The sequence below is a fragment of the Helianthus annuus genome, chromosome 8 (assembly GCF_002127325.2).
Source record: "Helianthus annuus cultivar XRQ/B chromosome 8, HanXRQr2.0-SUNRISE, whole genome shotgun sequence".
NCBI classification, from domain to species: domain Eukaryota; kingdom Viridiplantae; phylum Streptophyta; class Magnoliopsida; order Asterales; family Asteraceae; genus Helianthus; species Helianthus annuus.
In genome coordinates this window covers 17,420,956-17,435,381 of record NC_035440.2, presented here as the reverse complement: position 1 = coordinate 17,435,381, position 14,426 = coordinate 17,420,956, and the positions used below count along the sequence as shown (strand labels likewise).

Here is a 14,426-nt window from a genome sequence, read left to right as displayed (position 1 = left end):
GTAATGTTGACAAACGGTTTGTTCGATCGAACATCATCTCGTGCAATACTATACTTCCTGTATTTGTTAAAGTGTGGAATCATATGCTAGCCGATCGGCTGGCCTGGTCGATCGGCTGGTGTGTCCGATCGGTTGGGCTGTTCGTTCGAACAGCCTAACCGTTCGGCCAGCATCCTGACCTGGTCGGCCTGTTCATCTAACACTTGGTTGTTCTGGTTATGTGACGTTATATCGAGGTAGTTTGACAACGAGCTGAACTATGGGACTTTCGTTCTTACTTGTTTCCCCTTGCTCGGACAGGAATCACCCAAATCCGGCCGGTGAATGGTTCAGAACTAGAGTTTAAAGTTTAACCTGAAATCGGTGAACCTCGTGGTTAGAATCCGAACCTTGAACCACACAACTGCTAGAATGATTAGCATGTTGGTTCAAGCTCCGTTTCAACCGGTTTTGAAGGCATTGAGTGTAAAAGAGTTGAAAGAAAGTTGGAATCCTTCTTCCAATTCTCCACACCATGTAAATGTTTAGATCTTTGGTAGATCTTAGCTTGTTTATGTGGAAATCGGTTAGATCCGAGCTATTCATGGTGAGTTGAGGCCAAAACATGATGTTCTTGAAGAACACCATGATGACATCATCCAAGAATGCTTAGATCTTGATGATTTCACGGTTAGAAATCAAGATTCGAAAGATAGAAAGGTGTAGAAGCATGTTTTGATCAAGAAAGTACAAGATTTAGGATGAAAACTTACCGAGAATGGAAGAAATCTGAGAAAAGGTGGAGAAGAAGAGCTGGTCGGTCAGAGCTTTCCAAAAGTGGTAAAGATGACAATGACAGCCCTATTTATAGGCTTCCAAAAGAGGAAAGTGTCGACCGATCGGCCCGGACCCCTGACCGGCTGGCCTGCTCGATCGAACAGTTGGTTCGATCGGCCGGCCTGTTCGATCAGTGGTCTCCTGTTCGATCAATGGACCCTTTTGAGTGTTTTACGACGATTTTTAATATTTCGGTTTCGATTGAAGACGAGACGAGTACGATAGAGTTTCCTATTCAAATTACTTTCAGTCCCAACTACTATATCTAACATACAATCATCTATATTTCCTCCTATCTTTACATTACCATTCCTCTTAATTCGATTTCGATTGCATTCGATTTGAGTTTCGAGTTTCGATTCGAGTTTCGATTGATTCGATTGAATACCACACAAAGCACAAAGTAAACACGCACAAGTAACACATAAGGCACACACACAAGTAATATAATACCCAGTTCGCATAGTTCGAGTCTCGAATTCGATGATTGTTAGATCGGTTTGATTACTGATTAGTTAGCTTTATCGCATTGTTACTTCCTACTATTCCCAGTCATAAATCGATTTGCGTTGATTAAACATTCGATTACTTCGATTCTTTCTGATTACAACACTTACTCCACAGAATACAAATAAAACATAAAATAGACTAATTACAGTCAAAGAAAGTCAAAGTTGACTTGGACTTTGACTTTGACTTTGACATTCGAAAACACAGGGTGTTACAGCCTCCCCTTGTTTATGGAATTTCGTCCCGAAATTAGGCTTGAAGCTGCACAGCACCGTGAATTACCAATTTGACGCTTCAGATCATCATTTGAATAACTACGGGTACTTGGCCTTCATGTCGCTTTCGAGTTCCCAAGTGAACTCCTCGCCTCGTTTGCCCTCCCATCGGACTTTCACGATAGGGATGCGTGAGCGCCTGAGTTGCTTGGTTTGGCGATCCATGATTTCGACAGGCTTTTCCACGAAGTATAGCGTTTCGTTGACCTGAAGATCGTCGAGCGGTACAATCAGATCATGGTCAGCTAGGCATTTTCGGAGGTTCGACACATGGAAAGTCGGGTGGATGTTACTAAGTTCCTCCGGTAGTTCGAGTCTGTAGGCGACTTTTCCGATCCTTTCCAGAATCCTAAAAGGTCCAACATATCGAGGCGCTAGTTTCCCTTTCTTGCCGAATCTGACTACACCCTTCCAAGGTGATACCTTTAGGAGTACGTAGTCGCCAACATCAAATTCAAGGGGCTTGCGTCTTCTATCGGCGTAACTTTTCTGTCTATCCCTGGCCTTCGCCAAATTGTCTCGAATCTGGAGGATTTTGTCAGTCGTTATAGCTCGGGACCGGTTAATTGTGAATGACCGATCTCGTGCCATACAATAGGCGATCGACATCTTCTTCCGTATAGAGCCTCGAATGGTGCCATCTGTATGCTGGCATGATAGCTGTTGTTGTACGAGAATTCGACTAACGGCAGGTACTTGTTCCAACTACCACCGAAGTCTATGACACACGCGCGGAGCATGTCTTCAAGAGTACGGATCGTTCTTTCAGTCTGTCCGTCAGTTTGAGGATGGAATGCAGTACTCAGGTTAAGTGACGTACCAAGAGCCGCTTGAAACGTTTCCCACAATCGCGAAGTAAACCGAGCATCACGGTCTGAAATGATGTCACGAGGCGTACCATGATTACAAATGATCTCGTCGGTGTAGATTCGGGCTAGTCGTTCTACCTTGTAGTCTTCCCGTATTGGCAAAAAGTGGGCTGATTTGGTTAGTCGATCCACTATAACCCAAATATTGTCGTGACCTGATGGCGTGGGCGGAAGTTTGGTTATGAAATCCATAGCTATACTCTCCCACTTCCATATGGGAATTGGAGGTTGTTCGAGTAAGTCAGAGGGCCGTTGATGTTCAGCCTTAACTCTCGCACAAGTCAGGCAACTTTCAACATAGAGGGCAATATCCCGTTTCATACCTGGCCACCAGTACTTGTAACGAAGATCCTGGTACATTTTGTCGGCACCGGGATGAATAGAATACCGGGATTTGTGGGCTTCGTTCATTATAATCTTTCGCAAATCGGTCCGCTTAGGGATCCAAATTCGGTCCAGATAATAGAAAATCCCATCTGCTTTACTTACAAGCTGAGCTCCATCGTGGTAGATTATCTCTTTCTTCAAAGTGCGTTCCTTAAAACAAGCATGCTGGGCTTCACGGATGAGAGCTTCGAGATTGTGCTGGGCTTGAGTGTTGCGAATACTGAGCAAATAACTCCGTCTGCTGAGTGCGTCGGCTACAACATTTGCCTTGCCTGGGTGATAGCGAATCGCACAGTCGTAATCGTTAAGAAGTTCTACCCATCGGCGTTGACGCATGTTATGTTCCCTTTGATTAAAGATGTGTTGTAGACTCCTGTGATCGGTGAAGATCGTACACTTGGTACCATACCGGTAGTGTCGCCAGATCTTTAATGCAAAGACAACCGCGCCTAGCTCAAGATCATGGGTTGTATAGTTCTTCTCGTGGATTTTGAGCTGACGAGGTGCGTAGGCTATAACCTTGTCTCGTTGCATAAGGGCACAGCGAAGACCAAGGTTAGAAGCATCACAGTAGACAATGAAATCGTTGTTTCCGTCCGGCAACGTAAGAATTGGAGCATTGCACAGCATATGTTTGAGGGTTTGAAAGGCAGTCTCCTGTGCAGTTCCCCACACAAAAGGCTTATCTTTATGGGTAAGAGCGGTAAGCGGCACAGCGATCTTAGAGAATCCTTCAATAAATCGTCGATAATAGCCCGCTAGTCCGAGAAAAGAACGAACTTCAGACAGGTTCTTAGGCGTAATCCAACTCTTAACTGCTTCAATCTTCGCGGTATTGACATGAATACCCTGACTATTCACGATGTGACCCAGAAACTGAACCTCCTCCAACCAGAATTCGCACTTGGAGAACTTGGCATAGAGTTGGTTCCCCTGGAGTAACTCGAGAACCAAACGTAGATGTTGCGCGTGTTCGGCTTTCGACTTGGAATAAATCAAGACATCGTCGATGAACACGATGACGAAACGGTCAAGATAAGGTTTACACACGCGATTCATCAGATCCATAAAAACCGCGGGTGCATTGGTTAGACCAAAAGGCATAACAACGAACTCATAGTGGTCGTATCGAGTATGAAGGGTTGTTTTCGGTATATCCTCCTCTTGTATGCGCAACTGATGGTAACCTGAGCGTAAATCGATCTTCGAGAAACATGATGCACCTTGCAGCTGATCAAACAAATCGTCGATTCGAGGTAGGGGATAACGGTTCTTGATGGTCAGCTTATTCAACTCCCGATAGTCGATGCACATCCTGAACGACCCATCCTTCTTTTTGACGAAAAGGACTGGTGTGCCCCAAGGAGAGGTGCTCAGGCGAATAAAGCATTTTTCCAGTAGCTCTTGGAGTTGGTTTGAAAGTTCCCTCATTTCGGATGGTGCGAGTCGATAAGGGGCCTTGGCTACAGGGTTAGCTCCAGGAATAAGGTCGATTCGAAAGTCGATATCACGACTTGGTGGTAGTCCGGGAAGGTCATCAGGGAACACCTGAGGAAATTCACGAACCATAGGGACGTCTTTGACTTCAACCTTCTTTTTCTTTTCCTTCTCCGCTACTACAATGTTGGCCAAGAAAGCCCTGTATTCCTTGCGGAGATACTTACTGGCTCGGATACATGACATAACCTTGAGACCCTTCGAAGCTGTTTCACCGTACACACATAGTAGATCACCATTCGCAAGCGAGAATTGAATCATCTTCTCAAAACACACGACTTCAGCATGGTTTTCGCGTAGAAAGTCCATGCCTACTATGATGTCAAAACTTCCAGTTGCATCGGAATAAGATCGATTGGGAAGATGTGATTGTTGAGCTCGAGGGTACAATCACGAAGAATAGAGTTTACGGCGACGGTTCTTCCAGTAGCAACTTCGACTTCGAATGACGAGGGGAGATAAGAACGCTTACGACTAAGGAGCTTCTCGAGTTCAAACGACACAAAGCAGTTATCGGCTCCAGTACCAAACAAACATGATGCATAAATACCATTCACAAGGAACGTACCATTAACCACGTTGTTGTCAGCCTGGGCTTGACGGGCGTTGATGTTAAAAGTTCTGGCACGGGCTGCTTGTTGTTGCTGCTGAGGCTACTGCTGTTGCTGTTGCTGTTGGGGTTCTTGTTTCACAACCCTGTTCGGGCACATGTTTGCAAAGTGGTTGGGATCACCACATGCAAAGCAGACTCGAGCGTTAGCTGCGGGTGCTTGAGCTGCTGGTTGGCCTTGAGGGGCTGGAAGTAGAGCTTGATGAGCGGCAGCTTGAACTGGAGCTTGACGGGGACCATAGCGACAGTTCGCAGTGAAATGCCCGTAGAGGTTGCAGTGGGCGCAGAAACGACAGGCGGTTCCCACTGGGTGATGGTATGAGCATGTAGGGCAGAGTGAGGGCCTGTGTAAGCGCGCTTAGCTGGCGGCGCATTGATTACTGGAGCTTGTCGGTGGTGCGACTGCTGCTGAGCCTGTACGGCTTGCAGAGGGGCAGCAGTGGTTGTCACATCACAGTTCTTGTTGCTGGAGCTGTTGTTGTTGTGCTTCTTCTTCCTTCTTGATGACTTGGAGGGTTGAGCAGTGGCGGTGTCGGTGGATGTTGTTGTGGTGGCTTGATGCAGAGACTTGGTATGCTTATCCCAGAAACCAGACATTACCCGCTTGTCATTGATCTCAGTGGCAAGTAGGTAAGTCTCTTCGATTGTTGATGGTTTGGCGGCATGCACAAAATCAGAAACGCAGTCTGGCAGAACTCGAATATACTTCTTGATGGCCATATCTGGTGTCTTGACTTGATCAGGACAGATAATGCTAAGGTGCTTGAAGCGAGCAGTTAGAGCAGCGTTGTCTCCGTCCTTCTGCTTGATTACCCAAAACTCGTCCTCCAGCTTTTCGCGTTCATGGGGAGGGCATAACTCGTCTATCATGATGGCCTTTAGCTCTTCCCAAGTCAGCTCATAAGCTGCATCATTTCCGCGCTTGTTTCGTTCGGCCGTCCACCAGTCTAGAGCTCGGGACTGGAAGACGCCTGTTGCGTTGAGGGTGCGGAGATTCTCAGGACATCCGCTTTGGCGCAGAGTGACTTCAACAGAGTCAAACCAGTGAAATATGGCGGTAGGGCCATCCTCGCCAGTGAACTCTTTAGGTCCGCATGCCTTGAACTGCTTGAAGCTGAAAGCAGTCTTGTTCGCATCTTTGGGAGTTTCAGTTCGCGACTCCTCAGAAGATTTGCTGACATTTTCATACACCTCACTCACGGCTTTTGCCACTTGTTTGGCGATGATAGCAGCGAGACGCTTGTCCCTCTTTTCTTGTCGAGTCAGGTGGTGTCGGGATCCAGACGATGACATGGTCTGCAACAGACATCGTCACAGGACTCAACACAACGTAATCGAATCTCACCTCACACGTTTACTACTAACTAAAGCTCAGGAACACGTCAATACACGTATCACATAAACATATAGGCACATAATTACAGATTCACGTATCCACAGTAGCATATAAACATCTAAACATGTAGAGCACAGAGACCCATAAGCACAGAAGCACATACGCATTCAATTACGGATGCAGTTAAGCACGTAGTTCTCCTATAAGCACACATAGAGCATTCTGACTCATGAACATAGAAGCACACACCTTTTTTATTGCTGAGACAGTCAGAATACAGAAACCTATTATTCAAGCTCGCGAGTCGTTCGTATTGCATATCGAGTAGCATAGTATAATCGTATAGAATGTTGAGTATAGTATAAGCGCATCTCATAGCATAGTGTCACCTAACGTTTGTAACGATTTGTTAGCCTGTTGAGATAGAAAGGTAATGCGGTTCGTGTGTGTCGATCGAAGTGATAGCAGAGGTCGAATAATGCTCCAAAAATTTTAACACATAAACAGGTAATTTCACATAAAACACATAAAATCAACGAACAATCAGAGTAGGCAACAGCGGGTTCAAAATCGAAACACATGAAATCGAGAGATGGATTGTCTGCGGCTACTAGACATTGACTTCCCAAAGCGGTTCAACTATTCACAATAGACTTGTCGTCACTTTCAACGTTCGGGCTTGTGTCCATGCCTCGATTCTTGGGCATTGAACACGTATTCCCTAGGTCATACTTCGTGAGTTCAGGTCGTTGGAGTCCGTCGAGGCTTTGGTGAGATAAATAAAATCCGAAACAAACTGCCAAGGTTAGGGTTCCACCCCTGGCTTAACAATTTCTTCCTTGTAAAATTCGAGGAAATGGAGCAAATAATTCTGTCGAGAATTTTGCGGTTTTCACACCTAATCCCGATGAATAATATCCTCCCATTGTAACTGAACAAATAATTTAGCCAGGAGGTTGAGGTTTTCACACCTAGTCCTGACAAAATCGCTTAGCTCTAATCATAAATTCGAGTGCAGTGATGGTGGAGGGTAATTGGTTATAGCACCTAAGCTTGGTCTGTTGGTTCCTAACTATAGTCTAGGTCTCTAAGACAGCGACCCGGACTAGGTCGTGTCTTGCCTAATTCCCTATAGTTATGGCTCTGATACCAATCTGTCACACCCCAACCGATGGCGGAATCATCGGGGCATGGCACTGAGCGAAACAGATTGTCCAGAAGTTTCCATAACAATTATTATCACTATTCAGTTTAAAGTAACACGTCCCATACCGTGTCCCGAATAACAAACAAATTATTACAGATAACAACTAGTCAAATATTCTGTTCCGACAACTCAGATTTAAATAAAACAAACAAATATTGTTCAAATGCTCCTAAAGACCCAGCCTGACAAGATCTACAGACAACTATACTCTAGTTGCTCCTTCTTAACAGACAACTATTTGTTGGGGGCCTGTAGAGCTTATTCCTAGCCTCGCTTTCCTAGCAAGCAAACATCTTAAACACCTGTCACATACGTTAAAATAAAGTCAATACATAAAATGTAAAGGTGAGCATACAAGTTTGATAATAGCATATAGAGTTCGAATAGTTTACGCATAACCAGCACGTACACAGAGGAAAACGAAGCATGTTAATTATCGACATCGACCTACGATACCAGTGACTGCGGGTTGATCGTCCGAGACGGTTCGCAATACATGATTACCACCGTAATCCATGCAAGTAATTGTCCTTAACAACCCCCGTGTGAACGGGTGCTGAGTCCAAACTATAGTACTACGTCGTTAAGGCAGGTAGATAGCATTCCACGTGTAAACACAATCAACAAGCATTCATTAAGTCACGTAATACATGCATATTGGTTAGCGTTCAAATAGTTTGAGTAGTATGATCGATTGTGTTTTGATATAAGTGACGTATGTAACACCCAAAAGTGCTAAAAGCAAAAAGGGATCGAGTATACTCACAGCGATTGATTTATGGATTGAAGGGAGCGCTTGAGAGTAGAGTTAGCCTGAATAGTTCGATAGCATAGCGATGAATACACGTAAAAAGGGAAATGAGTGTAAGTGGGTCGAACGGCCTGTCGATCGAACAGTAGGTTCGATCGAACGAGTCGTTCGTTCGGCTAGGCAATCCATTCGGGCAGTCCGTTCGATCGGCCAGTAGGCTCAATCGGCTGGTCTGTTCGAGTGGATTGTTTCTTCCTATGAATAGGATGTGTTTGTGTTTGATGGTTTGAACTTTCGAAGTTTTCGTTGCAGTATTTGAGAACACTGAAGTGTTCTTACCTTTCAGGTCGATCGATCGAACGGTCTGTTCGATCGGTCGGCATAACCGATCGGTTAGGAACTTCAGTTGTAGTCCTTAATTCAGGATGTCACTCAATCGAACAGCATATTCGATCGAACAGCCTGTTCGATCGAGTAGCATATCCGATCGGGTGTCATTCCCATACTACGAACGATCTGAAAATCGACTAAGTGTTGAAGCATAGTATCTCATGATCCGAAGAGTAATGTTGACAAACGGTTTGTTCGATCGAACATCATCTCATGCAATACTATACTTCCTGTATTTGTCAAAGTGTGGAATCATATGCTAGCCGATCGGCTGGCCTGGTCAATCGGCTGGTGTGTCCGATCGGTTGGGCTGTTTGTTCGAACAGCCTAACCGTTCGGCCAGCATCCTGACCTGGTCGGCCTGTTCGTCTAACACTTGGTTGTTCTGGTTATTTGACCTTTGATCGAGGTAGTTTGACAACGAGCTGAACTATGGGACTTTCGTTCTTACTTGTTTCCCCTTGCTCGAACAGGAATCACCCAAATCCGGCCGGTGAACGGTTCAGAACTAGAGTTTAAAGTTTAACCCGAAATCGGTGAACCTCGTGGTTAGAATCCGAACCTTGAACCACACAACTGTTAGAATGATTAGCATGTTGGTTCAAGCTCCGTTTCAACCGGTTTTGAAAGCATTGAGTGTAAAAGAGTTGAAAGAAAGTTGGAATCCTTCTTCCAATTCTCCACACCATGTAAATGTTTAGATCTTTGGTAGATCTTAGCTTGTTTATGTGGAAATCGGTTAGATCCGAGCTATTCATGGTGAGTTGAGGCCAAAACATGATGTTCTTGAAGAACACCATGATGACATCATCCAAGAATGCTTAGATCTTGATGATTTCACGGTTAGAAATCAAGATTCGAAAGATAGAAAGGTGTAGAAGCATGTTTTGATCAAGAAAGTACAGGATTTAGGATGAAAATTTATCGAGAATGGAAGAAATCTGAGAAAAGGTGGAGAAGAAGAGCTGGTCGGTCAGAGCTTTCCAAAAGTGGTAAAGATGACAATGACAGCCCTATTTATAGGCTTCCAAAAGAGGAAAGTGTCAACCGATCGGCCAGGACCCCTGACCGGCTGGCCTGCTCGATCGAACAGTTGGTTCGATCGGCCGGCCTGTTCGATCAGTGGTCTCCTGTTCGATCAATGGACCCTTTTGAGTGTTTTGCGACGATTTTTGATATTTCGGTTTCGATTGAAGACGAGACGAGTACGATAGAGTTTCCTATTCAAATTACTTTGAGTCCCAACTACTATATCTAACATACAATCATCTATATTTCCTCCTATCTTTACATTACCATTCCTCTTAATTTGATTTCGATTGCATTCGATTTGAGTTTCGAGTTTCGATTCGAGTTTCGATTGATTCGATTGAATACCACACAAAGCACAAAGTAAACACGCACAAGTAACACATAAGGCACACACACAAGTAATATAATACCCAGTTCGCATAGTTCGAGTCTCGAGTTCAATGATTGTTAGATCGGTTTGATTACTAATTAGTTAGCTTTATCGCATTGTTACTTCCTACTATTCCCTATCGTAAATCGGTTTGCGTTGATTAAACATTCGATTACTTCGATTCTTTCTGATTACAGCACTTACTCCACAGAATACAAATAAAATATAAAATAGACTAATTACAGTCAAAGAAAGTCAAAGTTGACTTGGACTTTGACTTTGACATTCGAAAACATGGGGTGTTACAAAAACCTACAAACATTTCACTCAATTCAAACAAACCCACAAATATTTCACCCAATTTAACAAAACCTACAAACAATTTGAAAAAATATTTATAAAAATTGGTTCTATTTTATGAGTTTTAACAGTTCTTTCAGGGTTATATCAGGCGAAGAGGATTGATGATGAGAATATAACGAGCCCTAATCTTGCGTCTCTCAACATCAACAGATTTACTCTGGTGAAACTCGCGAAACTCCGGCGCCGGCATCATTAAAGATACGTCAACAACAACATCCTTGCGTCTCTCAACAGAAACATACTTGGTGACGGTACGGGTTTGTGGGTACGGCATCATTGACGGAACCGATGGGGGTGTGTAACGCAGAGAACTTTTTCATTGAGTTTCTTTAAGAAACTGATGTAAAAGGTAATTTGGTGCAGTGGCGGACCCAAGAATTTTTCCATGGGGGTGCGGAACATTTTTAAAAATTTTAGGCCCCTAGTTATATAAGTAAAAAAATCGGTTCGTACCGGGTCGGGTCGGGTCGGGTCGGGTCAAGTAAAACAAACGAACATCAAACTAAATTTATATTAATTATCCAAAACATGTCAAACCTTGTTACAGACATAATTAAAATGTCGACGCCCTACGTGTTTTCATTTTTTGAAAATCTATCCAAAACATAATCTAAAACTAATTTCTTAAGCAATTCTTTCTCTATATAACATAAGTTCATCGCTCCATAACATAATGTTTCAATTTTAATTTTAATGTTCAACTATTCAAGCCCTAGAAATCATAACGTAAGTTGTAATCACCCTAAAAATATATAAACAACATAATCACCCTAAAAATCATCTAAACAACAAAAAACAACGTCAAAACACTCAAAATTTCAAACCAATTTAACAACTTTATTACCCTTTTTTTCTCCTATAATATCAACCAAAATCATCAAAATAACAAACAAACTTACCCGTGTTCGGATTCCGGTTAGATTTGGTGTCAAACGATGGTGGTATAACAATAATAATAACAATAATAATAATAATAATAATAATAATAATAATAATAACAATAATAATAATAATAATAATAATAATAATAATAATAATAATAATAATAATAATCAAAGCTAAGAATGTAATAGCAGATACAAGAACTAACAAGACCATTTCCAAAATCCATCTAAAAAATACATAAGTTAATTATAGTTTTACTCATTTGACACATGTTTGTTAGTTTTTTCCTTATCTCACTGATCTACAAATTATATTACTTGAGCCTAATACAACTATCTTTAGAGCAGGTGGGAAATCGATGAACAGGACGCCCTTCTTTGCATCCTGAAAGGTCATATTAGATAGTTTATTAGTAGGTGGTAATGATAATAATGTAGTTCAGCATGATATTTGTAACACATGTTGTTCAGCATCCAACCTGTAACCCATGTTGTTCAGCATGATATTTGTTGTCACCTTCAAGCCTTTCTACTTCAACATACTTGTCAAATGAGGCATACACATCTCGGCAACCTTTGACATCAAGCTGAAGATCTGATACAATATATAGATTACTAGATTAGTAAGAAATCACAATGTAACAGAGCTATGCTCATTAGCGGGGCCCATTATTGATAATCCAACGTCAGAAACTTTAGCATTCCATTGGTCATCAAGTAGGATGTTTGTGCTTTTTACATCACAGTGGATAAGTCTTTGGTGATCATGAAGGTACCTTTGCCCCTTTGTGGCATCCAAACATATCTTAAGACGTTGGGACCACGTGAGATGAGAGGAGTCCAAATAGCGGTCAAGGCTTCCACGAGACACATGCTCGTACACAAGGATCATCTCATCCCCAAATACCAGAAGAGAGACAATATTTTCATGCCTGTAACAGGAAAGGGTCCTGATCTTTTTCAAGAGCTTAGGGATTCCTTGTCCATACTTCGGATCAATACGCTTAATAGCAGTCATGCTTCGGCCCTTACAGTGAGACATTTCACCTCTATAAACCTTCCCAAAAGCACCACCTCCAGTATAGTTCTTCTCAACGTTAAAGTGGTTGGTGGCTGATGTTATCTCTTCCAGCAAGATTTTAAGAACTTGGAATTGCTACCAGAATACCAACATATTTGGGGATCAGATAATAGTTACTACATAGAAGTCAAGGGTGGGAAAGCAATTGCAAATGCACAGCCTGACACAAGATGTTATCATATGCAAACATTTTCATTTCAATTCGTTGGTGTATTTCGATTTTAATTCATTCCGCAATCTTATTTCTTTGGCGTTTAGAGTGAATCAACTGAATTCTTTCTCATGAACAGAAAGGAACAAAAAGAAAACACTTGAAGGAGAAAAATAAAATTTTTTTTATGCCTTTTAAAGAAACTCCACTTATAAAAATATGTATCTTCAGCTTCTATAAGTCTAGTGAAATTCCCAAATAAGCTAACATCCTATAAATATAATTTAACAACCTACAAATATAATATGTATCTCCTGATATATAAGTGCAGTCTCAAGTTCCATCACAACCTCAGCCATCCTTGGCCAATCTTCACGAGATTCCATCAAACATCGATATGCAATGTCAGAAAAAGTTTCTAAAGCGCTCTGCTCCAATGGTTCAATGGCCGTATCTGTAAAGATTATATCTTTTGTGAACCTGAAAATTGTATCATACATATGAACCCGAACACAAACCGAAACTTCGTTGGTTGACCCGAACACGACCCATTCAACCCGAATTTATTAATTTTTTCTGAAGTTAATTTATTAAAATTAAAATTTACTTAAAAAACACTAATGTATATAATAATATCATATTTAAATTATAAAATCTATGTTAATTTGTTTTTTTAAGTTATAATCAAGGCATAAAATACACACCCCATTTAATTTATGACATAAAATATATTGTAAAAATTATAATATTATAGTATAAATATGTTATACGGGTCAACCCGACCAGGTTTACCCGAACCCGACCCGTTAACCTAAACGGGTTCGCAGAAACTGACCTGAACCCGTTTAAACTAAACCTAAACCCGCGAATTTCGTGTTAGGTTCTTGTTGGGTTTTCGGGTCGTGTTAGTCACACCCCTAGTTTTTACGCGATTTGAAATCAAACATTATTGTAGCTATTCTGTGTACTTTAGTAATTAGTATTAGTAAAAGTAAAATTTGGGCTTGGAGTGGAGGGCAATATCATCAACACTCAACAATACATGAAAAGGAGCAAATACGTCAGCTACATAATTTGTTAGTGCAGCAGACTATTCAAAACATGAGGGACCAGTGGGATTGGGTATCAACGCTGAACATGTGGAGTTCTCGGTGAAACAAATTAGGTGCAATATAGCTGAGAACGATATTAATAACCAGACAACATAATTTAAATGGAGTCGTATAGCAGTGTCGAATGGTGACCTTTGTGACTGAAACATTTAGGATGTTTTAAACATGTATGCAACCTTGGTATTACAATCTTGTACATCTGAAATGCTTTATATAGCATTATAGATTATAGATGGATATACTATTTTTAAAGTTAAATGATAACTTTTTTTAGAATTAACTTTTTTATAACTTTTTTTTTTCAAAAACTGTTTTTTAATATAAAATGTTTTATTTTTAAATTTCTTTAAAATATTTTCTAATCACCAAACTATAGTTTTTGTTACTAACAAAACGACCACTAGTACACAATTGATCAAAAGATGCTACGGGTGTATTTAAAAGATGCGGTTCTCCTCTCTAACCGCATCTTATGGGTGTTTTTAAAAAGATTTATGTTTGTTTTGAAAAAAAAGCATGAGATAAAAGATGCGGTTCATATGTGACCACATCTTATGAGTGTTTTGAAAAAAATCAAGAGCCAAAAGATGCGGTTTTAGAACCGCATCTCTTGATATAATAGTAATAAAAAAACTAATAATAAAGATAAGTATATACTAATATGATTTATTTATTTATTTTTATTAATGATACTAAATAACAAAATATAAAAAAGGTTTTCATATATAGTATTACTAATAACAAATAAATAATTTTCTTAGATAACCAAATTACTTTTTTCATGA

General features: G+C 41.2%; 1 protein-coding gene across 1 annotated transcript; it reads right to left on the bottom strand.

Moving 5' to 3' along the window:
* Positions 1-11,928: 11,928 nt before the first annotated feature.
* LOC110901438 (receptor-like protein kinase FERONIA) lies at positions 11,929-13,029 on the bottom strand. Its single transcript, XM_035975915.1, has 2 exons — positions 12,880-13,029; positions 11,929-12,453 (listed from the first exon to the last, which is right to left on the bottom strand). The coding sequence occupies exons 1-2, from the start codon at positions 13,027-13,029 to the stop codon at positions 11,929-11,931; spliced, it is 675 nt and encodes a 224-aa protein (XP_035831808.1).
* Positions 13,030-14,426: the final 1,397 nt, after the last annotated feature.